At 40.0% G+C, this 25,280-nt stretch overlaps 1 protein-coding gene and 1 long non-coding RNA gene across 4 annotated transcripts; one reads left to right on the top strand and one right to left on the bottom strand.

The window, feature by feature from the left end:
* Nucleotides 1–1,212: 1,212 nt before the first annotated feature.
* On the top strand, nt 1,213–19,652 carry chst11 (carbohydrate (chondroitin 4) sulfotransferase 11). Of its 2 annotated transcripts, none has more exons than XM_077709636.1 (4): nt 1,213–1,497; nt 15,135–15,220; nt 16,446–16,675; nt 17,309–19,652. In XM_077709636.1, exons 1-4 carry the CDS (start codon nt 1,227–1,229, stop codon nt 17,931–17,933), a joined length of 1,212 nt encoding a protein of 403 aa, XP_077565762.1. In that variant the 5' UTR covers nt 1,213–1,226; the 3' UTR covers nt 17,934–19,652. The 2 variants fall into 2 exon arrangements, with proteins under 2 accessions (XP_077565762.1, XP_077565761.1); XM_077709635.1 differs by having other exon boundaries at nt 1,213–1,512.
* A 2,441-nt stretch (nt 19,653–22,093) lies between these two features.
* LOC144181256 (uncharacterized) lies at nt 22,094–24,692 on the bottom strand. 2 transcript variants are annotated; one of them, XR_013324634.1, is made up of 6 exons: nt 24,488–24,692; nt 23,266–23,349; nt 22,838–22,933; nt 22,657–22,773; nt 22,339–22,434; nt 22,094–22,261 (listed from the first exon to the last, which is right to left on the bottom strand). It is a non-coding gene; the product is annotated as an uncharacterized LOC144181256 (long non-coding RNA). The 2 variants fall into 2 exon arrangements; XR_013324635.1 differs by having other exon boundaries at nt 22,094–22,165.
* Between the last annotated feature and the right edge of the window lie 588 nt (nt 24,693–25,280).

Genomic DNA, 25,280 nt, shown 5'->3' with positions numbered 1-25,280 from the left:
GCTGTAATGTAAATATTCAGGTTTTTTATAAATCTAAAACAATGTTTATTTTAATGTTTTTAAATATATTTTTAGATTTTACAAAATGAGTTTTGAACTAAAAACAAAAAAATGCATTGAAAATTACAATTATTAATTTAAAAGGGAGGAAAATCAGGAAATTTAATATACATCTATACTCTTCATTTTAATTTCACCCTAAAACGGAAAATCCCGCCAGTTGAGGTCAATTCCAGGGCGGTGGATTCATGTTGATGAATTATTCAAAATATTTTGGGGCGAAAAAGCCTGCCACTCAAAGACACCTGCCTGACGATAATCCGGCAGAGCGTCAAGGAGGTCAAGACCTCGTCGGAAATGGAATTAAAAGCCATTTTTCTTTAATCGAGTAATTCCCAATGCTCTCCAACCCAAGTGGAATTGGGAGCATTTGAATACAGGCCCTCTTTATCCCCTCATTGAACCCAACTGTATAGGAAAATGCTGAGATTGGCCCATCCTGCACTGTTACCATGGTAACCGGGGGCACCCGGTGTGCCGTTAAGGTGACCTTGTCTTTCAACCGTCAGCTTCTTGAAGTGTTCCAGGTAGTATTCTATGCTTAGTGATCCGATGTTAACTCTTTCAGTGCTACCGAGAGCGAAAAATGCCCCACCACACGCGGCTCCAGAGCCGCATGTGGCTCTTTTCATCCTCCCGTTGCCAATTTCTATTAGTTTCTCATGTCATAGAGTTGAGGGATAATAATTTAAAGGTAAAGAGAGCCATAATGTTGTTTGCCAGATGCATTTTTTAAGGATGGGGGGTGTGCCGTGGGTGGGCGCACAAGGGCCTCTTTTGAATTCCGCCATCAATCCCGTGCCTGCGCTTCAGTGTTTATCAATAGGGGGGGGGGCGATGAAATCTGCGGACCACCTTAGTGGCATTTCCCATGGCGAGACTGCCTTCTGTATATAAGCAATTTCAGCACATTTCCTGTGTTTTTCTTTTTCTGGCTTGGGAATGCTATTGCTGATGGGGTGTGAAGATAGCATTAATCAGTTGCCATGTCACCACTTGGTTGCGCTATTGCTGCGTATTTTTGGTAGAAGTCACGTTAGCCGAGGGTGTTTTTTTTATATGGTAGGAGTCCAACATGCTGGAGGAGAATGGCGAAAAAAATCCCCCCCGCGCGCAACCCTATAATGGTACAGTCCACCCGCTGTAGGATGCGTTGAGTGAGCCGAATGACCGGCGGCCGGTCCTCCCGACTCCCCATCAGTACCAGCAGATCCCCGGCAGAAAGGTCGGTCGGTCGGTCGGTCGGACGGTCGTTCGGACGGAGCGTTCGGAACCACCCCCGTCTCCTTTTTTTAATTTATTTTTTAATTTTTTTTTCTCGCCGTTCCCCGGCCATGAAACAGACTTTAAGCGAACTCATGAGGATGAGCAGGATATGCCGAATGGTACTCGCCACTTGTTTGGGATCCTTTATTCTGGTCATCTTTTATTTCCAAAGTATGTTCCAACCAGGTAGGATCTGATCTTCTCGTCTCGTCTGTCGCGTCTCGTCTAGTCTTGTCCTATTTATTTATTTACACGCGCTCGCGTGTGCATCCGAATCGATACCAGAGCAGGCGCCTCTCTTCCCGAATCTTAATCTTGCAATCGATCCGAGTCCGCATCGATCCGTTTTTTTTATTAGAACAAATGCCGGTCGAAGCGTGGCTTTGTGAGGGAGGAGATGTAAAAAAAAAAGGGGGCGCGCGTGATCCCCCCCAGACGCGCGCGTGGAAAGAAAGAAAGAAAGAAAGCATGCATGAATGCGCCGGCCATGTCCACGCGGAGAAAAAAACAGATGCTACTCCAATTGGACGCGTGGAAATACAGTATATAGCCTTGACTTACGACAAACTTGCCGGTACTCGTTACTCAAGACAAAAACTCATCTCATCTTTTAAGCTTAAACTGAATGGAAATAGTAGCACCAATTCATTCCAAACTAGTTACATGGGTATATAAACCATGTCTCGTCTTTCTCTTTAAAAGATATAAAGTGTATTCTAAGAAAAATTAAATTCCATGTTAATAAATATAGTATTTTCTAAATTTTGTAGTAAAATGTGGACCTTCTTGCCACTGGGGATGTAAAATAATAATACTAATACTGAATCAGTAGATTGGATATGCAATGATCCTATCAAAACGGATTAATATAGTTTGTCATTTTTTTTAGATATGGCCATTTTTGTTTGTTTTGGCAACAAAATGTCCAAAAATTACGTCTTTGCTTTTGGTCAAATGTAATTACTCTGTAATGTTGTATACAGTTGATAAAAAAGCTCTTAATCATGACATACTTTGTTTTTTTACTTAGAATTGATCTTGTGTGGACATGATATATCTAGAATGTAGGCTTGAGAAAATTGTCATTGTCTGTCTACATATTTCTGCAGCATTTTTGTTCAAAATAGAAATGGCTTAAAAAAACTTGGGTACAAAAGTGGTTAGCATAGTTTGCGCCGTCTATTCTAGCTCAAGCGTTTTATTTGCTTGGTGTTTTCAGACGACCTTGTGGTCCAAACCACCGGCCCTATTGTCCAATCACATTCTCCGACTATAAATATCATTTCCTGCGTTCCACTTTAGCGGGTGTTTTAATCTGCGAGGTGCGTGGTGCCGTTGGATCGCATCCATATGAAAAGTGCTTTAAGCTAACACTTGTTTTGCCTTGGTTCTATATCAGCTTGATTGAATTTTGTTTTATCCGCTCTACCTCTGCCAAAAGAAATTACTCATGTTTGTCACTAGCGTTAAGGGAGCTGGCTGGAAACTTTTATTTTATGATTCTTCCCCGTGTACTACATCCGAGCGGTCGTTGAGTTTTAGGCTTTGAATGAGGATATTTGATTATTAAACAAGGCATTCTATTTTTGTATTCATGCCTGATAGTTAAGTAGCATATTTTCTCGACTATATGGCGCATCACATTTAAAGGCGCAGTGTCAGTAACAAGTGCGATTTCTGTATTTTACACACACACAAATACGCATCGTTTTTAAAGACGCAGTCAGGCATGGCAAAACATATACCAGCTTAAAGATACATGCTAAAAACACGTTTTAAAAAATGCAACAGTGTGTGACAGATAGTGTACCCTATCGACTGATTTATTTTATCGTGATAACAATTGTAGTATTGGTCCATATACAAAGCGCACTGTATTGTAAGGCGCCCTGTCTATTTTGTAGAAAATGTAAGACTTTTATGTGCGCCTTATAGTCTTGAAAATACGGTAGTACTCTGCCAAGACTTGCCCGGGGGCGGAGACCTCTCGTACCGTCGTCTCCGGTTGATGTCATTTCCGTTTGGACACCGGTTCTCCTCCATTGGTCGCCAGCAACCCTAAACAGTGCCTTGAGTTGTCATCATGTGGTGGCAGTAATTGTAGCGCCTCGCGCGGGAGGTCAAACGATGTCATTTTAACTGGAGTTAATCATACGGCATCCGAAGCGAGGACCGGATTGCGGTGTCCGTGAAATGCTAGCGTTTGGGGGTGGTGGCATTATTTGACTTTCATTTCCAGGCAGGTGGTGTATCTGATTCTCTTTGGGGGAGGCGGAAAAATAATCATTTACGCAGATGCCTAGCGGCCTGTGAGTCATGCCGCCTGACAAGATCTTCATTTGCATGATGCAAATTGAGTGCCATTTTTAAAAAATTTAATAATGGGCAATGCATATTAATCAACATGCTCCTATTCATGTTAATGAGCATGTATATCAAGGGTGTCAGATTCGGGTTGGTTTGCGGGCCGCTTTAACGTCAACTTGATTTCAGGTGGGCCGGACCATTTTAGATATAATATTTAGATTTTTTTTTTAATAAATGGATTAAATGAACTGTATTAAAATCCCTGAATATTCCGTTTTTTATGGAGCTAAAACAATGTTTATTTTAGTTTTTTATATATTTTTAGATTTTACAAAGTGATTTTTGAACTAAAAACACAGAAAAAATGATTTTAAAAATGACAATTATTCATTTAATAGGGGGAAAATCAGGAAATTTAATACATAGCTATATAATTATATATATAATTATATAATTTGATCCTAAAACAGAAAGTCAGCACTCATCATTTACTTTCCCGGGCCCCACAAAATGATGCGGCGGGCCAAATTTGGCCCCCGGGCCACCACTTTGACACTTGTGGTCTAAGTCAAAGATGCCGAGAGCCAAACAATGCATTTTACGTTTCCGTGACGGCAGTTGACATTCCCGACTGGGCGTCAACGACAACTGACGATGTGGCGACGGCGGGTGAGGAATTTCAAGTTTTGCGTAGAAATTCCACGGATGGAAGCTTTCCTTCTTTCCCATGACGATGATGTTAAATGCGAGCACGCATATGGCGTGGCGGCGCCAAACGGAATAGGCCCCGTAACCTCAACACACGTGAGCATACAAAATCGTCAAAAACCAAACAAAGCGTGACCTGATTGGAATTCAACCGATGTCCCTGCGACCAATCTTGCCATTTTATTCGATTATGAAAGAATTTCATGTAACACAAACAGGGATACTACTTTTAAGTATGTAGATGCCACCTTTACTATTCAGTCTGACACCCCTGACATAGACGGACGACCTGTGGCTCTAGAGCCGCATGTGGCAATTACCCCTTAAATTTGAAATACGACCACTTGTTTTCCATTTCTGTTTTTTCTCTGTGTTGAAATGGTACTTTATATTCAAAGCACGTCTCATCCCGGACGTCCCGTTTGCGCCATCTCCGCTTTTTTCCCGGCCAGCTGCGCCACTAAATCCCTACGTCGGGCCAAGCCGCGACTTTTTTCCCCGAGCATCTCCGTTCGTGACTAATCCCCGCAGATTATCAAAGCTCCGGCAAACGCGCATCAGGCGCGCTCCGCCCATCGTCAAAGGGGGTTTTCACGCTCGTCTCCTGTTATTAAATTAGCTCGTAAGTCACCGTTTTTTAAGCGAGAAAAATGCCATTTTGAAAAAAAAAAATGACAAATTGCCCCTCTGGAAACTCCAATGGCGTGTTTAGTGTTTCTTTTCGGCCCGTTCTGGAGCATTTACCGTATTTTCACGACTATAAGGCGCACTTAAAAGTCTTAAATTTTCTCCAAAACATTGCGCCTTATAATCCAGTGCGCCTTATATATGGGAAAAAAAACAGAAAACCAAAAACGAAAAACCACCACTGTCGGACATTAAAAAAACACAAATGCCTGAACTGAAAAAATACTGTTAAATATGCAGGTGCAGATGTTAAATTTCTGTACCACTTATCATTTACACCAAGGGTGTCAAAGTGGCGGCCCGGGGGCCAAATCTGGCCCGCCGCATCATTTTGTGCGGCCCAGGAAAGTAAACAATGAGTGACTTTGTTTTAGGATCAAATTAAGATTATAGATATAGTTGTTTATTATATTTCCTTAATTTCCCCCTTTTAAATCAATAATTGTCATTTTTTAATCATTTTTTTCAGTTTTTAGTTCAAAAATCATTTTATAAAATGGTTAAAATATATTTAAAAAGCTCAAATAAACATTGTTTTAGATCTTAAAACAACAGCATATTCTGGGTTTTTTATCCAGTTCTTTTAATCCATTTATTTAAAAAACAAATCTAAATATTATATCTAAAATGGTCCGGCCCACGTGAAATCAAGTTGACGTTAACACCCTTGATTTACACTCTGAAATAGTACTCAGTTATTCTAATTATTATGTACAGTTTAATAGCCATTTGCTACTAGGAGAAGATAGCGGGTGGTCTCCAACGACCGACTTTAATGATGGTGACTTGGCGAGTCAGCAATTCTCGCCAACACGTCCTAAAAATGCCCATTAAGTCGACCAATAATAATTTCCCCCAAGATAGAAAAGATCTTAGCGCATTTGACTTGGACTTGTGTGTTGTTTGTTTAGTTGAATTTTCGCTTTTGTCGGCATCGTAGAAGAAAAAGCTAAAAGATGATGATGGGAAAACGTGGACTTGTCAATGTTCGGAACCGCGTCCAACCGTTTTTTTGTTTCGTTTCAGGCGGGCAGGTTTTTTTTTTTCACGCCCTGCCGTTAAGTCCTTGGCGGTGGCTTTTTTTTTTTTTTTTTTTGCGCTTACCTAGCTCTCTCTGCTCGCACCCGCTTGTGACTGCTTTGCCTTGAAGTCTGATAAATGTTGCATTTGTGTGTTTCTGCACACAGAGGGGGGAAAAAGCTGGACGGCTCTTTTAGGCAAAACACAGACCTTTTTTATGTAGACCAAGTGATATTACAGGTGTCAAAGTGGCGGCTCGGGGGCCAAATCTGGACCGCTGCATCATTTTTTGTGGCCCGGGAAAGTTAATCATGAGTGCCGGCTTTCTGTTTTAGGATCAAATTCAAAAGAAGAGTATAATGTATATTAAATTTCCTGATTTTCCCCCTTTTAAATCAATAATTGTCATTTTTGAATCATTTTTTTCAGTTTTTAGTTCAAAAATCATTTTGTAAAATCTCAAAATATTTCAAAAAAAGCTAAAATAAACATTGTTCTAGATCTATAAAAACTGAATATTCAGGGATTTTAATCCAGCTCTTTTAATCCATTTATAAAAAAAAATCTAAATATTATATCTAAAATGGTCCACGTGAAATCAAGTTGACGTTAAAGCGGCCCGCGAACCAACCCGAGTCTGACACCCTTGATCTAGTCATGTCGTCTTTGTCCCTCGCCACTACTGTGCATGTCCATTTGTCCACCGTTTTTTTTCTGAGCGCCGCCGCGGTTGGAGCCGGGCTGGACGTGTCCTCCTCCAAATGGGCCTGGCCAGAGACAAACTGACTCAGCAAGTAGCATCTCCATATTAACACAGTGCCATAATAAAGAGGATCTATTTATATTTCATCAAATAAATGAGCTGCCTTTTGCACTTGGCAATGACACACTTGATATTCATAGCATAGCCTGGAAACTCCCAACATTCAAAGTCTACTAAAATGATGCTCCCCACTGTTGCCCTTAAAGATTCACATTTTTGAACTTTCTACACTGGCAGATCATTTGACTTTGAATAAAAAAAAAAGGAATTTATCTCATTTTAATGCTTTTGCAGTGTTGCAGAAGCAAGGTTGTCAGACTCGGGTTGGTTCGCGGGCCGCTTTAACGTCAACTTGATTTCACGTGGACCCTTTTAGGTATAATATTTAGATCTTTTTTTATAAATGGATTAAATGAACTGGATTAAAGGCATTGGATAATCCGTTTTATTATAGATCTAAAACAATGTTTATTTTAGCTTTTTTTAACTGTTTTTAGATTTTACAAAAGGATTTTTTAACTTAAAACACAGGCCATTTTAGATGTAATATTTAGATTTGGATCAGAAGGTTAACTATTCAATTTTTATAGATCTAAAACTGTTTATTTGAGCTTTATTTTTCTTAGTAAAGGAATTTCTCTTTGAATCATTATGTTCCATATTATCCTGTTAAACAGAATTTTTCATATTTTTAGATTTTACAAAATGATTTTTGAACTAAAAACAGAAAAAATGATTAAAAAAAATACAATTATTGATTTAAAAGGGGGAAAATCAGGAAATATAATACACATCTATACTCTTCATTTTTATTTGATCCTAAAACAGAAAGTCAGCACTCATGATTTACTTTCCCGGGCCACACAAAATGATGCAGCGGGCCAGATTTGGCCCCCAGCCCGCCACTTTGACACCAGTATTGTAGAATATCCACGTTTAGCCATTTTGCCGTCATTCATCGTCTCCAATGGCGTCGATTAATGAGGCCTGTCACTCTTTCCTGCCACTGACACGTTTTGCCTTTGTGATGCAAAGCGGCCATGCCTTCGTGCCTTCGTGCCTTCGTCTTCACCGCAGACAGACCAATGTGACGGAAACAATCGCTAGCGGCGCGAGCAGATAAAGTTAGTTTCCTTTCCCCGCCTGTACAAGTGATGTCTACGCCACAAAAAAAAAAGGACGTGTTCCTCATGCAGAAATGTCTCCGAGCGGATATCTGGTCTTTTTTGGCAGCCTCGGCGCTTCGCCCCATCCGTCATTCGCCATCCGACGGGGCCCCGTCTGTCTTCTCCGTGCACGCTAGTTTTTTTTTTTTCCAGGGACGTTCGCCTCTTTCGGGAAAAATCGTTTAGCGCCGAGGCCATGGGAAACATTAGGCCAGATCTCACGCTTTGAATGAATTGGACAACGGCAGAAAGAGAGTTAAAAAGTGGGTTTAATGTTTGCACGACACGCCAAGCCTCGGACGCTCAAGACCTGTAATTTCCAGCGCTGTCTATTTTAAGAGGCAAGTGGAAAAAAAAAAATACAGACACACTATAATTTGAAAGTGCACCAATTGGAGTGGTAGCTGAAATAAATCCTGCTTGTGGTGTGTTGAAGAAACCTTTTGAATTGTTGGAAATGTTAAGGAATTCCAAGGATAATGAAGGCGTGCGTTAACATTATAACGGGAGGAATAAAGACGTTATGCCTTAGCATAACATAACGGATTTACACTGTTGTTAATTAATGGGAGTAGGCATGCATGCAGAAAGATCTAATTTAAAAAAAATATATATAAATGTATGTAAATAATGAATTAAAGATGTGAAGCCTTAGCATAACATAACATTGGGAGTATGAATGCATGCAGAAAGGTCTAATTTAAATAAAGTGATATACATTTCTATCAATTATTTAAAGACGTAAAACCTTAGCATAACATAACTATTTTTAATCGCCTGCAGTTGTCCAATCATTCTTTTTGAGCCTATTCAAAAAAATGTAAAAAGAATCTCTGAAGAGATCTTTTCATTCCATTTCATTCATGTTGAATTTTGAAGCCACCTGGAATTGACTGGTCAAATTTCCAAGCCTTCCACCCACTTTCCTTAAGTCCACGTGGTCATTTTACAAGGCTAAACCACACACTGTCATTTTCCATACGCCGTTGAATGTATGTATATTCACGCACTGGCCTATTGGGCTTTGCGTCATCGCGGCTTGACTCTCATCTCGCCACGCGTGATTCTTTTTTTAGGGCGGCGTAATTACAACGTTCTTTCAAAGTACAGAAATGGCTCGCTCCACCTCCAATCTTCATCCCTAGTGTGGCTCACGTTAGGCCTTGTTATTTGCCATTTTTCCTACCAAATTGTGACATTTCCTTTTGTATTTTACACCATTTGCCTTTGTTTATGCGCAGTTCCTCCATTTTGAAGATTTTGTACCATAAAAATCCAAGACATCAACAAGGGCTGGCTCTAGAGGTGACTGTGTAGTGCTAAATTAAAACATACCTGGAACTCCATAGCAATTAACATATGTGAACTCCAACTCTATGAACCTCTTGGCTAATTATTTTAAAGCTTGGCTTTTAGACCAACAAAATTATGATCACAATACTTTCTAAAACTGTCCTACTTGTGTGTGTTTATGTATAATGTGTCATTGTTTATCTTCAACCTACACAAGGGACTAAAGGTCGACTATAATCTTACATATAACGTATTTTCACGACTATACGGCGCATCGTATTTTTAGCCGCAGTGTCAGTAACAAGTGCTATTTCGGCGCCCTGTCTATTTTGTAGTAAATTTAAGACTTATGTTTGCCTTATAGTTCTGAAAATATGGTATATGTTCATTAACATGGATATGAATATGTTCATTAATATGTGCTATTCCTTATGAAATAAATCTAACTCAAATTTTAACTCGTTTTAGCTAAAACGATTCAAAAGTAAACGGCAAAATTCCAGGAAATGGCGGCAGCTCTCCATGCCAAAGTCCGTCTTGTACCGTAATTACACACCAGCGCTCCAGCTGCGACTTTTAAAGACAAAATCCTAAAGCTTTCCTTTGATAAAATGGGCAGATTGACTCTTTTTAAGCAAGTCGGGTGCGGCTTGGGCAGATTTTTGGACTCCCCTCGCGTGCGCAGCTGGCGCTTGAGAATCTAACGTGGGTCGCTCGACCTTTTTAAGGGCGTTCAAAGACTGGAAAATCAATGGCGTACAGTTGACCTTAGCGAGAGTGACCGCCAAAGAGTTGTCTTGTCGTTGAAAAAAAGATGGACGCTAGCAGAAGTCCATTTGACTGAGAAAAAAAGGAAAAGAAAATCCTCAAGTGCTTTTGCGTTTGATCTAAATCGATCTCTTCCCCATTCACTGGCTCTTTTATTTCTGCTTTGCAAAGCTCTTTGACTTTTTCTTCCTCCACTCCCCTCTTCTAAATTTAGTCCCCACGGCCATCTTTAACTCCATTCCTTCTTTCTCGATGTTGCATCGGGCTAGTCCGAACACGTTTATTATTGCGAGTGGTGGCAAGCACAAGTCACATTTTTTTACTTTTTAATGCAAGATCCAAATTTTATTCTTAGATGTCAGAGGCAATGTGTGTCAAAGTGGCGGCTTGGGGGCCAAATTTGGCCCGCTGCATCATTTTGTGTGGCCCGGGAAAGTCAATCATGAGTGCTGACTTTCTGTTTTAAGATCAAATTAAAATTTAGATTATAGATGTATATTATATTTCCTGATTTTCCCCCTTTTAAATCCATAATTGGAATTTTTTAATTCATTTTTTCTGTTTTTAGTTCAAAAATCATTTCATAAAATCTAAAAATGTATACAAATAATTTCAGTTTTTCACAGTAATATGGAACATAATGATTAAAATATTTTCCTCTACTAAGGAAAAAAAAAACTCAAATAAATATTGCTTTAGATTAATAAAAAAATGAATATTTAGGGCTTTTAATCCATTTATAACAATCATTTTGTAAAATCAAAAAATATATGGACAAAAAGCTAAAATAAACATTGTTTTAGAACTAAAAACACACAAAAATGGATTAAAAATGACAATTATTGATTTACAAGGGGTAAAATCTGGAAATTTATTATAAATCTATACTCTTCATTTTAATTTAATCCTAAAACAGAAAGTCAGCACTCATGATTGACTTTCCCGGGCCACACAAAATGATGCGGTGGGCCAGATATGGCCCCCAAGCCACCACTTTGACACATGCAATCCATGCAAATATGATGAAAGTATCTCCAGTCGTCAGGTGGCTTTCCAAGTGTGAGAGAGCGTCTGAAAGACGGCTCCTCTCGCACAACACTCTCTGCCTTTGTCAGAACGCCGTCCGATATTTTACACCCCGCCCTTTTCTGCTGACTCGTCCTTTCCGCTGGCTCTTCATGTCCAAAGGTTCTCTCTTCCGTAAGGCTGAGGTGCTCAAAGGCCTCGTGTCGAGGCCCAACCACGTTTTTACGCTTTGCAAGGGAAATTGAACATGCTGACTCCCTCCCTCCATCCATCGCCACTCTTACAAAACGCGGCGTCTCGGCGGGGGGGGCGCCGTAAAAAGCAATTTCAGGTAATGGCTGCCCACTCTTGCACGTAAACCATTTTCTGTGAGTTGGCCAAATAAGATGCCGAGTGCTGCGTTTTTAACAGCTAATTAAGCCGTTTTATTTATTTATTTTCAAGAAAAAATTCTAGTTTTTCATGACCATGCAAAGCAATATCGATTTGAACGCACACTTATATTTCAACTGTAAAGGAACTTTATGTTTTGACCATTTTTGGGGCTGAGATAGTCAATTTATACCCTAACCCATGTGTGTCAAAGTGGCGGCTCGGGGGCCAAATATGGCCCCTCCGCATCATTTTGTGTGGCCCGGGAAAGTAAATGATGAGTGCTGGCTTTCTGTTTTAGGATCAAATGTAAATGAAGAGTATAGATGTATATAATACGATGTTGACTTTTTGGGAGAATTAGCTGGGACAAAAATGCCTTTTTTTTAGCCTGTTGGCGTCCACCTCCATCTAAGAAAAAACCTTCCTTAAAGGAATCTGTGGTGTTCCAACTCATGAATTAGTCAGTCACATTCTCCCTTGCAACTCCAAGCCTTTTATTTAATTTTAATTTATATCAATTGGGCTTTAGATGTTTTATTCATGAAGCCCCCCCGAGTGGCGACGCAGAGCACCGGGGAGAATTACAAATGCTTTTTTTCCCTCTTTGAACAGAATCATGTGTTCCACACTTTTGCCATGACTCAAAACGCCTGAGTGACTCCTACGGTGGCTCACTTCTTCTTTCCCGCGACCCCCCGCTACGTCTAGTCTCATTTTTTTGTTTCGTCTGCTCCGTCACCCTCTTTCCACGCTCGACCGGCTTTGACCGCTTCTCAAAAAAAGCAATTTTCCCCGTCCAAATCCAATAATTGCGCGCCCGTCGCCTGGTCCAGCGCGCGCTCGCGCCTTTTCCAAAACATCTGCAGGCCGCGATTTCAGTGAGTCAGGCAAACGAGTGGGCAGCTAAGTCTTTTGGAGTCGTGACGTCACTTTCGAGACCAGACAGTGTTTTTTTTTTTTTTTTCAAAAAAGGAAAAAAAAATGTAAATGAGAAGAACAGATGTGCGATGCGTTTACTCACTCACCGTCGTATTCCGCCGCCGCTAATGCGCAGGTGGTGCTCATTTTTACCAGGATGTAGATCACGGGTGTCAAAGTTGCGGCCCGGGGGCCAATCCTGGCCCGCCGCATCATTTTTTTGTGGCCCGGGAAAGTTAATCATGAGTGCTGACTTTCTGTTTTAGGGTCAATTTCAAATGAAAAGTATAGATGTATAGCAAATTTCCTGATTTTCCCCCCTTTAAATCAATAATTGTCATTTTTTAAATTATTTTTTGTTTTTTGTTCAAAAATCATGTCATAAAATCTAAAAATATATCAAAATAATTTCAGTTTTCCACAGTAATACAGAACATAATGATTAAAATATTTTCCTTTACTAAGGAAAAACAACTCAAATAAATATTGTTTTAGATTCATAAAAAAATATTTAAATTTTAATCAATTTTTTGGTGTTTTTAGTTCAAAAATCTTTTTGTAAAGTCTAAAAATATACAAAAAAAAACCCTAAAATATATATATTTTTAGATATACTATAACAAAACTGGTGGAATAATATCCATGGGCCCTCCACGTTTATCGCCATGAGCGTTCTTCTTTATTGGCGCTCCAAGTGGCGTGGCGTGGCGTGCCACTCTTTAATCCCAATCATCCTCTGCCTTGAAGTGGCGCTCCGCCCTACGTAGGTGAGATTAGTCCCAAATGAATCCCCAGACTCCCGTAATCCCCCTCGGAAAGATGGCGGCAGATGTGGTGCCTGATTGCCGACTTTTGACTGAGTTTTTTATTTTTTTTTTCCCCTGCGGTGGACACACTCTTGTTTAATCCATTGAAACTGAATTTCATTTTTATGATGTCTACGACAATCAAGCCACTATTTCCACAGGGAGTAGCAACCATTTTATCCATTTTAGCCAAAGAGATATGATTCCATTCCCATGGTAGTGCTTCTGTTTTTTTCTCTAAAAAAAAATTCTGAACACCGGTGTCAAAGTGGCGGCCCTGGGGCCATATCTGGCCCGCTGCATCTTTTTGTGTGGCCCGAAAAAGTAAATCATGAGAGACAACTTTCTGTTTTAGAATCAAATTAAAATGAAGAGTATAGATGTATATTAAATTTCATGATTTTCCACCTTTTTAAATCAATAATTGTAATTTTTTATCATTTTTTCCTGTGTTTTTAGTTCAAAAATCACTTTGTAAAATCTAAAAATATATTAAAAAAAATCTAAAAATATATTTAAAAAATCTAAAATAAACGTTGTTTTAGTTCTATAAAAAAACGTAATATTCAGGGCTTTTAATCCAGTTTTTTTAATCCATTTATTAAAAAAAAAATCTAAATATTATATCTCAATTTAGGAATTAGTTTAGTGACAATGACATTTTTTCCATAGGCGATAATCACAGATTTCCAAGCTTTTCCTTCTATACTTTTTAAAAAAATATAGCGTCGTCAGCCTTATCTTGAATTCTTTTGTCGTCAACAGATAAGCGCCCGCCACGTGACCCCTATTGACAGGAATTCTCGTCGCACTGTCGGTCTTTACGCCGGTTAATCGTCAATTCGGCGTGCCAGCGTGGCATTTTTAAGACGTCCGCACGCTCAATTCTCCTCACCCTCCCGTCTTCTATTCTTCCCATTTCCCAGGCAGCCTCGCAACAAAGCCAAAAGTGGAATTTCACGGGCAAAGCACGAGCGCCAATAGCGACACGGATTTGCATGTTTGCCGTCAACAGATTTGTAAATTTACCACTCAAACGCACCAGCGGCCGTGTGGAGAGCGCAAATATACCAAAGGCGGGAGGGAGCGTGACGTGGCAGATGCGCCCCCCGCTTCCTTTTAATTGCTTTTCGACACCCCGTCTGCTTCATTCTGATTTGTGGGCATTATTTATGGCCGGGGTGGACGCTAACGATATTTGTCCAACATATGTAGAGGGCGATCATCATAAAACGGAGTCATAAACGCGGCACTGGTATTCATTTCAAGCCTGTAATTGAGTTGGGCTGAAGCTGGTTGACTTTTCCGTCATTTTCCCGCAAACCAAAAAAGTTTCATGTTAACTCACAAGTGTCAAAGTGGAGGCTCGGGGGCCAAATCTGGCACGGCGCATCATTTTGTGTGGTCCGGGAAAGTAAATGATGACTTTCTGTTTTAGGATGAAATTCAAATGAAGAGTATAGATGTATATGAAATTTCCTGATTTTCCCCCTTTTAAATCAATAATTGTCATTTTTTAATGTGTTTTTAGTTCAAAAATCATTTTGTAAAATCAAAAAAAAATATTTAAAAACGGTAAAATAAACATTGTTTTAGATCTATAAAAAAACTGATTATTCAGGTTTTTGAATCCAGTTATTTTAATCAATTTATTAAAAAAATGTAAATATGATATCTTAATGGTAAAATCTGAAATTCTTGCTTTAACTCATTGGCTGCCATTGACAGTTTTATATAAATTTGTGCGCCTCATAGTCGTGAAAATACATTAATCTGCGGGTATCTGGTCTGGCCTGATTCATGAACATGAGGATTGTCATTAGCGTATGATTTTCCTTCCTTTTGCGTCCCCCGCTAAAGTCTTTCCGCGACAAGTAAGGCCGCCTGTGGTCGACTCTTTTTGCTGACGAGTCCACTCTGGCTTTACCCCGGTCCCTTACCCCGTCCGTGTCTCCGGTTCTTGTTTTGCAGCCATGCGGCGGAACCCCTTCGTGGCAGAAAGCTGCTGCGGAAAAGGCACCCGGAGCGCCCTACGCGAACTCTACGACCCCTCCCAGGTAGGTCGGCATCTGCCGTTTTTTTTGCCCCCCCCCGGTTTTGCGATAGGCTCCCCGGACGTTTGGTCCCCGGACGTTTGGTCCCCGGACGTTTGGTCCCCGGACGTTTGGTCCCCGGACGTTTGGTCCCCGGACGTTTGGTCCCCGGACGTTTGGTCCCCGGACGTTTGGTCCCCGGACGTTTGGTCCCCGGACGTTTGGTGCCCGGACGTTTGGTGCCCGGACGTTTGGTCCCCGGACGTGTGGTGCCCGGACAGTTTGGTCCCCGGTCGTTTGGTCTCCGGACAGTTCTCTCTCATTATTATAATTTTGAGAGCGAGCAAATCCGGTGACCAAACGTCCGTTCAACGAAATGTCCGGGGACCAAACGTCCGGTCCCGTTGCGCTAGAATCCCGCACCCATTTTTTTGGGGAGCTTTGCCGCCCGACACGTGTCAGAGTGTCCGCCCGGCAAATGGCCCGAGGTGATGCTACCGCAGCGATGTCTTGCTTCTATTTTTTTTCTTCTTCATCACGGGTCGACGCTGGGTTTTTTCCACACGTCCTCGCTCATGTGAGGTCCCATTGATATGTGCGCAAGAGAGGGAGGGACGGGTGGGTTTTTTTTGGCTCAAGCTAGAGTAAACTGGAGCCGGGGGGCCGGGGACTTGAGGTCAGGAGAGGGGTGTATCTGTGTGCCTTCTCTGACTTTTTCACTTTGAATTCCCAGTTAAAGGCCACAGGGAGATTTTTCCTCTTAAAAAGGTGCCGTGAAATATTTCAGCAATTGACTTCAAAACGATGGACGAGCATATTTTGGGCACGATTGCAGACCCCCGCCCCCGTAAAGCCGCAGAACCAGAATTAATAATGTAATGCGATCCTAATTAGTCTTCATCTCACGGCTGAAACGGCAGATTTTGTTACAGTCCGCTAGCATGCTATAGCCATAGATTTTCTGTTTTGTGATCTATTATTGTTTAACCTGGTTGTGATGTCACAATTGCTGAAACAGGTGGGCTTTCCCTTTTGCCTTAAGGGGGGGGGGGGGAACGTACATTTTCTATTTTTTCCCCATTTGGCTAGCTCGAATTCCTCAGATTTCAATTTAAAAAATGATTTAGGCCATGATTTAGTGCGCCTTATAATGCGCTGCGCCTTATAGTCGTGAAAATACGGTACTGCCATCAAACTGAACTAATTTTAGTCAAGGTACCACTATTAATTTTTTTATTCTTTCCACCAGGCCGAGCCGGCCGGACGGGCCGCGGTCCACCAAAGTCGACGAGAGCGGGTGGCCGAGGCGTGTCGGGCGAGCAGCGAGTCCAGCCGCAAGCGGAGGGTCCTGACGCCCGGCGATCTGAAACACCTGGTGGTGGACGAGGAGCATGAGCTCCTCTACTGCTACGTCCCAAAAGTGGCCTGCACCAACTGGAAGCGGGTCATGATGGTGCTGACGGGTCACGGAAAGTATAGGTAAGAAGGTGACCGACTCGACCGTGACCGGACGTCTGGTCCCCTGACGTTTGGTAGAATGGACGTTTGGTCGCCCGGTCCACTCGCTGTCAAATTATGACAGTTTACTGTTGAAACCAGCTCTCGTAATTATAATCATGGGAGAGAGAAAGAGTGAGTTTGTCATCAAATTTTCTACCAAAATTATCAATAAGAGCATTCATTTAACACATTGGCTGCTGCCATTGACTGCAATAGACGTCCAATGAACTCTATATTATCATACTTTATATTTTATATGGTCATTTTTATCAAACAAATAAAAGTCTTAGTATACTTTTAGCCCGGAACTTTGACATTAAAATAAAAGGCAATAAGTAAAAATATTTAATTTAAAAAAATATCAAAAAAAAGACAAAGCAAATTCACAGATGTTTTTATTACAGCAGTAAAACTTACAAATTCTGTACAAAAGTTACAAATACAAACTTACAAATTGGTTTCAACAGCAATAATAATAATATGACCGTGAGCCGACCTGGCGACCAAACGTCCGTTCTACCAAATGTCCGAGTACCAGGCTCAACCAGCTTTTTCCTTGCATGGATTCATTTTCATCTTTTTCTGCCTCTGTTTCCATTCATTTTTTTCTAGCGACCCCATGGAAATCCCCTCCAACCAAGCCCACATACCCTCCAACCTGAAGACCCTGAACCAGTACAGCATCGGCGAGATCAACCGACGGTTGAAAACCTACCTAAAGTTCCTATTCGTACGAGAGCCCTTCGAGCGGCTGGTGTCGGCCTACCGCAACAAGTTCACCCTCAAGTACAACTCGTCCTTCCACAAGCGCTTCGGCACTCGCATCGTACGGCGCTACCGCAAGAACGCCACTGCCGAGGCGCTGGCCAACGGCGACGACGTCAGTTTCAAGGAATTCGCCGAATACCTAGCCGACCCGGCCACGAGGCGCGACGGCCCGCTCAACGAGCATTGGCAGACGGTCTACCAGCTCTGCCACCCCTGCCACATCCGTTACGACCTGGTAGGAAAATACGAAAGCCTGGAAGAGGACGCCGACTACGTGCTACGCTTAGCCGGCGCCGCCGACTCGCCGCGTTTCCCCAGCTACGCCAAATCCACCCGCACCACCGACGCCATGACGGCTCAGTTCTTCGCCAACGTCAGCGTGGAGCAGCGGCGCCGGCTCTACCGCCTCTACGAACCGGATTTTCTCATGTTCAACTACTCCACGCCAGCCTATCTGCGGCTAGACTAGCTAGCGGATAGGTAAGCGTCCTAGTTTCTTCAGGCCACGTCAAGTCGGCTCGTTTTAGGCTGAAGCGGGTCTTCGGGCAAAAAAAGGAAAGCGAGAAGACACGACATGGTGGGTTTTCAAGACACTGGAGCTCGTGGGTGCCACCTATGGGCTCGCCGGAGAAGTCCTTCCTTATTTTTAAGGCTTGGGAAGTAAGTGTTGCCGCGAGACGGCTAAAGAGAGAGTTCACCTTTTTTGATAGAAAAGGCTTTTGATTTGATTTGCTTGCTACTGGACAGAATTTTGACACTAGTTTGATTTTCATTCTGGGAAAGGTGACGCACGCTAATTTTGATAACAATGCTCTCTGCCGGGGCTGCCACAATTCTTTTCACTTTCACTTTTTTACTGCTTATGTTACAGAAATGAGGAATTGTTAGTCTTTAAACTATTTATTTATTATGACAAACTTTTTAAAAAGCAACCCTAAAGTAAATCCAAATAATTGACGATGAGCAGTGGGTGGCAGCCCCGGCCCTTTTTTTAAAAACTGAAAATTGCGACCACTTGAGTTACAAAGTCAAAAGTTTAACTGGTAAATACAATCGGATTGGACTGTCTAAACGTTCCAGTGCAGGAAAAGATTAAAGCTACACTACAAAGTAGCAATAATGCAACAAAAATGCTCCTAGAACAAGCATCCCTTTAAAATTCATCCGCCAGGCATACTACAAATATTTAATTGCATTTTAATTTATTATTGTCAAATCCTGACATTATAACTAAAACCAGACTGGTTTTGAATTCTTTTCTAGCATTGCCCTGCATTGTTCTTTTGAAAAGACAAATTTCTTGTCACGTCACGCAGTTGTTTTCTATTTCCTCCAGTTTCAGTGTGGCCCCAATCTTGATAAAGTTATTACACAGAAGGGATTGTGTGTTGTGCTACCGCAAGTTTAGAGTCCTGATGGATGTGGGAAAACACATGATGCTCCAAGGAAAAGTAAAAGTCTGTACAATACAGGGAGAGAAGGACGGACCATTGTTACAGTGGTGATGGAAGAAATGATTGTAAATAGAAACACTTCCAAGTGGACCTAGACTGCTAGATGGACATCATTTGATACATTTCTGTCCTCAGGACAGACCTGTAATGGCTATATTCTTAGCATGCTTCCCCACAAAAATGCCCTCTGACCCCACAGCTGCTTTTTTTGGGGTGATATGTCCATGCCACTTTTTGACAGCCCAAATTTTTGCCCTATAGACACAGCCACAAAGCCCTCACTCACCTTTATTTAGATTGGCTTATGTAGATTGGTTGGCCAAACTCAATGTCAAATGTGTATGACACAGGTTAATGCTTCTTGGTTTTGCTTAAATTATAGGTGCTACGCAAAATATCCAACGTCCTGGTTGGTCTTCTGGTATACTACTACCCTGAATATACTTCAATAGAGACATCTTGGAAAAAGCTCAGTTTGAATGTTAGCCTTTTGTTGCTGTCATAACTTTTACATTTTCAAAACAAGATAAATTGGGCCTTTTTAAATTAATTCATTCATAATATAAGAGACAGAAAGACCAATGGGACTTATCTGGTTTTAATGTGAATGTTTACAAACATTGTAATTGAACTGTTGGAAACTCCATATTTGTGTTTCCTTTGTAACTTGAAAAAAAAGGCAGAACAAAGTTGAAAATACAAAGACAATAAAAGTACAGCCTGACATGAACATTATAAAATGTTTCTATTTTTCTTGCAAAAATCACCATGTATAGTCAGAATTATGATGGCCTGGAATAAAGGTGAGTTGATGTAAAATATAAAGTAACAATGTTACTCAATATATGGTCAAATTTGTATACTAACACATACTTGTTTTATAGCTTCAAGACCACAAAATTCACGACTATACTACGTCATCTTCAAAACATAGCCCTTGCATTTGGAGGACACCACCTAGTGGAGCACGGTAAGCAAGCCACCGTCTTTTCCGCCTTCAGTATGGGCGTGGTTACGTCTATTGCTGACGTAGATGGAATAATAATGCACATGCGCTGTAGCATTCCTATGCCGGCGTTCGACTTGCACGCCACAAGGTAAGTGAGCACAGCAAATTACTGGCCTAAATACGTTTTTATCTCGCTATCGGGATATTTTTCAGCAATCCATTGAACCAGAAACGCTAACAAATCTCTTAGTTTAATGCCAGATTAAACACGCCGTCGACAAGTTAAGTTTGGGCATCCCCACCGGCTGTATGCCGTAAATTACTAGTTAGCATTAGCGTTAGCGTCCAACGAGGTAAGGAGTAGAGCAAGTTACTGGCCTAAATACGTTTTCGATCACGCTATCGGGGGATGTTTCAGCAATCATTTGATCCCCAAAACGCCAACAAATCTCTTAGTTTAATGCCAGGTTTAACACACCGTCGACAATTTAAGTGTTGGCATCCCCACCGGCTGTGTGCCTTATGTTACTAGTTGGCGTCCTAAGAATGTTAGGAGTAGAGCAAGTTACTGGCCTAAATACATTTTTAATCACGCGATCGGAATGTTTTTCAATAATCATTTGATCCCAAAACGCTAACAAATCTCTTAGTTTAATGCCAGGTTTAACACACCGTCGACAAGTTAAGTTTGCCCTTCCCCACCGGCTGTGTTCTGTATGTTACTAGTTAACATTAGCTTCACGATTCGACTCAAAAGTAATGATGTTCGTTTTCTCTCCATAATTAGGTCGTGTAGTAAGACGTTAAATTTAATCAAACAACGCCGCAACATCAACCGACAGTTTGCTGGGTAAATGGTCACTCTAGAACAGCGGTGTCAAACATATGGCCCGCGGGCCAGATCCGGCCCGTCTGGTGGTTTAGTATGGCCCGAGGAAGAAAGCTGCATTGCATAAAAAATATGAATTTTCTCTAAAATGTGTAGGGGGCGTAGTGAGTTATTCATTTGATTTCCAGATGTTGAAAAACAGTGTTTTTAAGTTCCACAAGGCTGGTACTAAAGGTTTTTTGAACATTGTTACTATTTCTGTGATCAGTTTTATGTACAACACAATTATATATTTAACTGTGTAAAAGTGTTGTTAAAATTGCACATACTTTATTTTGTGTTATTCTCTTGTTTTATGTTAATCTACAAATGTTTTCTTAATCTGCAGGTGAAGGATGTGTCCACATCAACTGCTAAGTATGCTGAAGTTCAAATGTTTACTTGTAAATAAATTGTTTGTAACTCTTATTGGGACTTGCATTTTTTGTTAGATAAAGACCAACACATGTATAACTTTAAACACTTTTATTTTTTCTTCCATTTATTCCCCCAGTTTTTCTCTTTTCTTCTGTGTTTATTCATTAATTTTTCTTCAGTCTATTCTTTCTTTGATTTTTCTTCTAAGTGTTTATATCCCCAATATTTCTTCTAAGTGTTTCCCCTATTTTTCTATCTCTTTTCTTCTCCCAGGTATTTATTCCCCCAGTTTTTCTATCTCTTTTCATCTAAGTGTTCATATCCCCAATTTTTCTTCCATTTTTATTCTAAGTGTTTCCCCAATTTTTCTATCTCTTTTCTTCTAAGTGTTTATATCCCCAATTTTTCTTCAGTCTATTCTTTCTTTGATTTTTATTCTAAGTGTTTCCCCAGTTTTTCTTCCAGGTATTTATTCCCCCAGTTTTTCTATCTCTTTTCTTCTAAGTGTTTCCCCAATTTTTCTATCTCTTTTCTTCTTCCAGGTATTTATTCCCCCAGTTTTTCTATCTCTTTTCTTCTAAGTGTTTATGTCCCCCAATTTTTCTTCAGTCTATTCTTTCTTTGATTTTTATTCTAAGTGTTTATATCCCCAATTTTTCTTCTAAGTGTTTCCCCAGTTTTTCTATCTCTTTTCTTCTAAGTGTTTATTCCCCCAGTTGTTTTTTTTCTTCTAAGTGTTTATTCCCTTATTTTTTTTCTAAGTGTTTATTCCCTTATTTTTTTTCTAAGTGTTTATTCCCTTATTTTTTTTCTAAGTGTTTATTCCCTTATTTTTTTTCTAAGTGTTTTTTATCCTCTAATTATTCTAAGTGTACTTTTTCTTCTTTGTCTGCAGGTGGAGAAAAGAGTAACTACACCAATCAACACTTCAACTACCATGTACAACAGTTAAAGTTTTTCTATTAATAAAAAGACAAATATACTTTGCAAGATCTTTTATTTTGAAAAACTTGAATATGATGAAGTAATTCCTCTAGTCACCAGCAGGAAATCTGGAAAACAGGATGTCAGCTTTTATTTTGAAAAAGTTTGTAGATAGGTTCCCGCTGGTGTTACAGCATCGTAAAAAATCGAATCTTCTCCACCCTCTGGTGGAGAAGATTCGAAAATTGAAAAAGGGGGGGGGTTAGCACAGTTAGTTAAAAAAACAATGAGAAGGGCTCACCTTTTATTTTGAAAAACTTCATAGACTGGTTCCCGTTGGTGTTCCAGCATCGTAAAAAATCGAATCTTCTCCACCCCCTGGTGGAATTCTGGAAAACTGAAAAAGGGGGGGGGTTAGTACACAGTTAGTTAAAAAACCAATGAGAAGGGCTCACCTTTTATTTTGAAAAACTTCATAGACTGGTTCTCCCCTGACCTCCAGCACCAAGAAACATGAGGCTATCTGTTCATAGGCAGGTCCCCTTAGCTGGAATTCTGAAAGACAAAAAAAGGGGTCAATACACAAAGTTAAATAAAAAAAACAATGGGAAGGTCTTACCTTTTATTTTGAAAAACTTCATAGACTGGTTCTCCCCTGACCTCCAGGACCAAGAAACATGGGCCTGTCTGAGGCTATCTGTTCATAGGCAGAAACCAGGTCCCCTTAGCTGGAATTCTGAAAGACAAAAAAAGGGGTCAATACACAAAGTTAAATAAAAAAAACAATGGGAAGGTCTTACCTTTTATTTTGAAAAACTTCATAGATTGGTTCTGCCCTACTACCCAGCACCAAGAAACATGGGGGTGCCTGAGCCTGGTCCCCCTTTGGTGGAATTCTGAAAAATGAGTTAAGTTAAAAACCAGGGAAATCTTTTATTTTGAAATAATAAAACTAGAAGACTACATGTCTTGAATTTGTCAGTCAATCATTTTATATCTATTCATTCTTAAAAAATGTAGTATTACTATGTTTAAATGAGTCAAAAATGACCCTGCACTATGGTTGAATACTTGCTACTAATATTTTCTCAATACCACATCTAGAAGGTTCCACTACAAAATTTGAATGTATCATGATGAAAAATTAGCCAATTGCACAAAGCCTTAATACTGACATTTAAATATTACACAGATAGAGAAAATCAGAACTATTTTAAAATTGACTCACTTTGTTATGGCGTCAACAAGCTGCTCTTTTCAGGTCGTTTTGGCCACATTCTTGATGGTTCCCAGCAGTCTGCTCGTTGAGGGACTGGAACACAAAATGGAAATATTTCTTTTTAAACAAAGAGCAATTGGTTAATGCAATGGCTCCTTAGCCAGTAACCTACTATATAACATTGAGTGAATTGAGGATTTTCTAAACCTTTCAACCAATCTTATAGAAATTTTTCAGCCTTACCATACTATGTCATTTTTTCAAGGAGAAAAAAGCCTTACTATACTATGTCGTTTCTGGGGGTAAAAAAAGCCTTACTATACTATGTCATTTTTGTGGATAAAATAAAGCCTTACTATACTATGTCGTTTTTGGGGGTAAAAAAAAAAGCCGTACTATACTATGTCGTTTTTTTAGAATAAAATAAAGCCTTACTATACTATGTCGTTTTTTTAGAATAAAAAAAGCCTTACTATACTATGTCGTTTTTTCAGGAGAAAAAAAGCCTTACTATACTATGTCGTTTTTGCGGATAAAATAAAGCCTTACTATACTATGTCGTTTTTTTTCAGGAGAAAAAAGCTTTACTATACTATGTCGTTTCTGGGGGTAAAAAAAAAAGCCTTACTATACTATGTCGTTTCTGGGGGTGAAAAAAGCCTTACTATACTATGTCGTTTTTTCAGGAGGAAAAAAAGCCTTAATATACTATGTCGTTTTTGTGGATAAAATAAAGCCTTACTATACTATGTCGTTTTTTTTAGAAGAAAAAAAGCCTTACTATACTATGTCGTTTTTTCAGGGGAAAACGCCTTACTATACATATTGCAATTTGGTGTTATTGTCAATTGATAGATTTTAACATTAGGTGAATAGAGATTTAATGATTATTATTTAGGCAGTGGCTCCGTAGCCGTAGATTCTTTACCATCTACCCCACACAATTCTTACCGGCTAAATAGCCATATGGGGCCATATAAGCTATTTGACCGGTTACCAGCTAAATAGCCCGTGGGACTATTTGACTGGTAAGAAATCTGTGTGGGGTAAATAGTAAGAAACTAAGGCTGCAGAGCCACTGTCTAAATAATAGCCGCTACCAATGTGTTAGCAAACATTTGAGCTGTCTGAACATACGTGGGGCCAAATCACGCCAACGGATCATGCTACAATCAAAAGATCACTCTTAAGATTAGAACTGGGGCTTCGAAATCCCCAAATGACAACGTACCAACCGTGCTGCATCGTCCCGTGAGAAGTTTGTCGAGCTTTCTTCGGCAATTTGTAAATTCTGAGCAGCTCTGCTGGGCGGACCCGTGCTGTGTCATTCGCCATTTTGGTTTGACGTCATGATTGGAACTCTGACCTCGGCCACGCCTATTAAAGAGACACACAAAATATAATTGTTTTTATAATAACGTACATCAGTCAGTGTGTGTGTGGGAGGTGGGGGGGAACTGATTTTTGCTTGGGCTTTAACACTTTTTTGGGGAAAAAAGCCTAACTATACTATGTAATTTTTGAAGAGAAAAAGCCTTACTATACTATGTCGTTTTCTTGAATAAAAAAGCCTTACTATACTATGTTGTTTTCTTGAATAAAAAAGCCTTACTATACTATGTCATTTTCTTGAATAAAAAAGCCTTACTATACTATGTCGTTTTCTTGAATAAAAAAGCCTTACTATACTATGTCGTTTTTGAAGAGAAAAAAGGCTTACTATACTATGTCGTTTTCTTGAATAAAAAAGCCTTACTATACTATGTCGTTTTTTAACAAAAAAAGCCTTACTATACTATGTCGTTTTTTAACAAAAAAAGCCTTACTATACTATGTCGTTTTTTAACGAAAAAAAGCCTTACTATACTATGTCGTTTTTTTAACAAAAAAAGCCTTACTATACTATGTCGTTTTCTTGAATAAAAAAGCCTTACTATACTATGTCGTTTTCTTGAATAAAAAAGCCTTACTATACTATGTCGTTTTTTAACAAAAAAAGCCTTACTATACTATGTCGTTTTCTA

This window comes from Stigmatopora nigra, chromosome 23 (genome assembly GCF_051989575.1).
Source record: "Stigmatopora nigra isolate UIUO_SnigA chromosome 23, RoL_Snig_1.1, whole genome shotgun sequence".
Taxonomy (NCBI): domain Eukaryota; kingdom Metazoa; phylum Chordata; class Actinopteri; order Syngnathiformes; family Syngnathidae; genus Stigmatopora; species Stigmatopora nigra.
Note: the sequence above shows the minus strand (reverse complement) of the source record. Positions and strands in the feature narration are given on the sequence as shown.